This window comes from Myotis davidii, unplaced genomic scaffold, assembly GCF_000327345.1.
Source record: "Myotis davidii unplaced genomic scaffold, ASM32734v1 scaffold249, whole genome shotgun sequence".
Lineage (NCBI taxonomy): Eukaryota > Metazoa > Chordata > Mammalia > Chiroptera > Vespertilionidae > Myotis > Myotis davidii.
The window spans coordinates 5,310,085-5,311,894 of record NW_006300367.1 but is presented as its reverse complement, the minus strand read 5'-3'; the positions used below and the strand labels follow the sequence as shown (position 1 = coordinate 5,311,894).

Below are 1,810 nucleotides of genomic sequence, written 5' to 3'. Positions count from 1 at the left end.
CCTGTGTGTGGCATGCAGCACTTGGCTCTGTGCTTCGCAGGCCGACCACGCTGAGAGCAGGGGGCACCGGGGCTTCACCAGAAGTATCAAGGCCACACTAAGGGCTCAGAAGCCAGCACCAGGGTCCCAATGTTTGGATCCTGGCTCTGCCACTTACAACGCGGTCACCTTGGGCGTCAGCTGTGCCTCTGTCCCCACAGTGAAACCACGTTAGCAACCGTTCCTCCTGAGAAGCAGATAAGCGACCACGCGGGCAGCCTTGCGGCAGGGGCTGCGGCATGCTCCCTGCCGGGGGCTGCAGAGCAGACAGCTCCTGCAGACACAGCACCCAGGACGCCAAGGCGCTCGCACTCAGCGCGCAGGGCTCACAGCGGGAGCTCTCTGCTCACCTCCCTGGACCTCACACACCGCAGGGCAGTGGCGCTGTGCTCCTTCTACACACACATGGAAGCTGACGCACAGGCCCCGGCACCTGCCCCAGGACACGGGGCCGCCAGGCGGCACGGCCAGCACTGGTACTCGAGGACGGCTGACCTCAAAGCTTGTGTCCTCTCTCACACTGCCCCGAACTCCCACCCAAGAAGCCCTGTGCCCCGAGGGGCTCTGGGACCCCTCAGTGGCGCTCTTGAGCCCTCATGCAGCAGCCACACCCTCCGGCCGGGGTCACAGGATGACGTGCTTCTGGGACCACAGCCACCAAGCCACGTGCCACCCGTCCAGGAGCCAGAAGGCCCAGCTCCCAGTCCGACCACGAGAACCTCAGCGGCTTTGGGGGACACACCCACACTCTGGGCCCGTTTCCTGGGGTACAAAATAAGCTGAACCAGAGATATCTGGGGGCTACCTTCCACCTTAAACATTTCCACCCCAGGATGAAGTTCAGCAAAACTTATCCTGCAAGAACCGAAGTGAGGGCATCAGGGCTCATTCTCAGTGAGAGCCCTGGTGTTTCTTCCGTTCTATGGCCACCCAGAACCGGTCCGGGGGTGGGGGTGGGGGCAGGGCTCACAGCTCACCGCACAGGCCGCTGTCCCCACCACCATCCCGCTTCTGCTGCAGGGGTGCCCGGCTCTGCTCCACCTCCTGACAGACATAAATGGTCATCTTCGGCCTCACGTTCCTGGCAGGAAGAAAGGAAATAAATAGCAGCTGGGGGAGACCAAACTCTGTTGTTGCAGATTGTTCCAGAACACAGGGCGACCCAGCCGCCGGAAGGACTCGGGGAGAAAAGGAAGGCGGCCGTGAGGGTGCAGAATGCCTTTCGTGGTGGGGGTGGGGCAGAATCCCAGCCAGGCCGACCTGCTGAGGGGCTCAGCCCAGAACAGGAACCTCCAGAACGAGGCATTTAGCAGGGTCACAGAGCAAACCCTTCCTCGGGCTGACTGCACCGGGACATTCTAGAACGTTACGTGCATAACGCCTTCCATCCTCACACCGCTTACGAGGGAGCAGGGACCGCCATCCCATCCTACTGATGAGGAAACAGGCTCTCGGGGGTCAGGGCCTTCACCCAGCTGCAAAGCTCCTGAGGGCAGATCGGGTTCAAACCCAGCTCTCACTCTACTACCCACGTGTAGATATTGGGATTTCAACTCATTAGTTAAAGCTTAAAACTCCGTTTGTCAGATCAAGCGCTCCATGGCACGGCCAGGGCTGCTGCCTGAACACACCATGGCCAGAGCGCTGCCGTGGCGGCAGGCAGTGCCCAGGACCCAGCCCTGCTCCAGTCCTCCCGGAAACCACTCACAGGCTGAGCAGCCTGCCCAGCCCACGGTCCCTCCGGGAGGAGGCAGCCTGAACCCGACCACGC

The 1,810-nt window shown here is 61.8% G+C and overlaps 1 protein-coding gene across 1 annotated transcript in view; it reads right to left on the bottom strand.

Moving 5' to 3' along the window:
- TFCP2L1 (transcription factor CP2-like 1) overlaps nt 1–1,810 on the bottom strand; it is a 59,372-nt gene that overhangs the window by 15,328 nt on the left and 42,234 nt on the right. Inside the window, exon 12 of the mRNA XM_006776836.2 lies at nt 1,017–1,120. Within this exon, the coding sequence (XP_006776899.1) occupies nt 1,017–1,120 (104 nt within the window). The remainder of the gene's footprint in view (nt 1–1,016; nt 1,121–1,810) is intronic.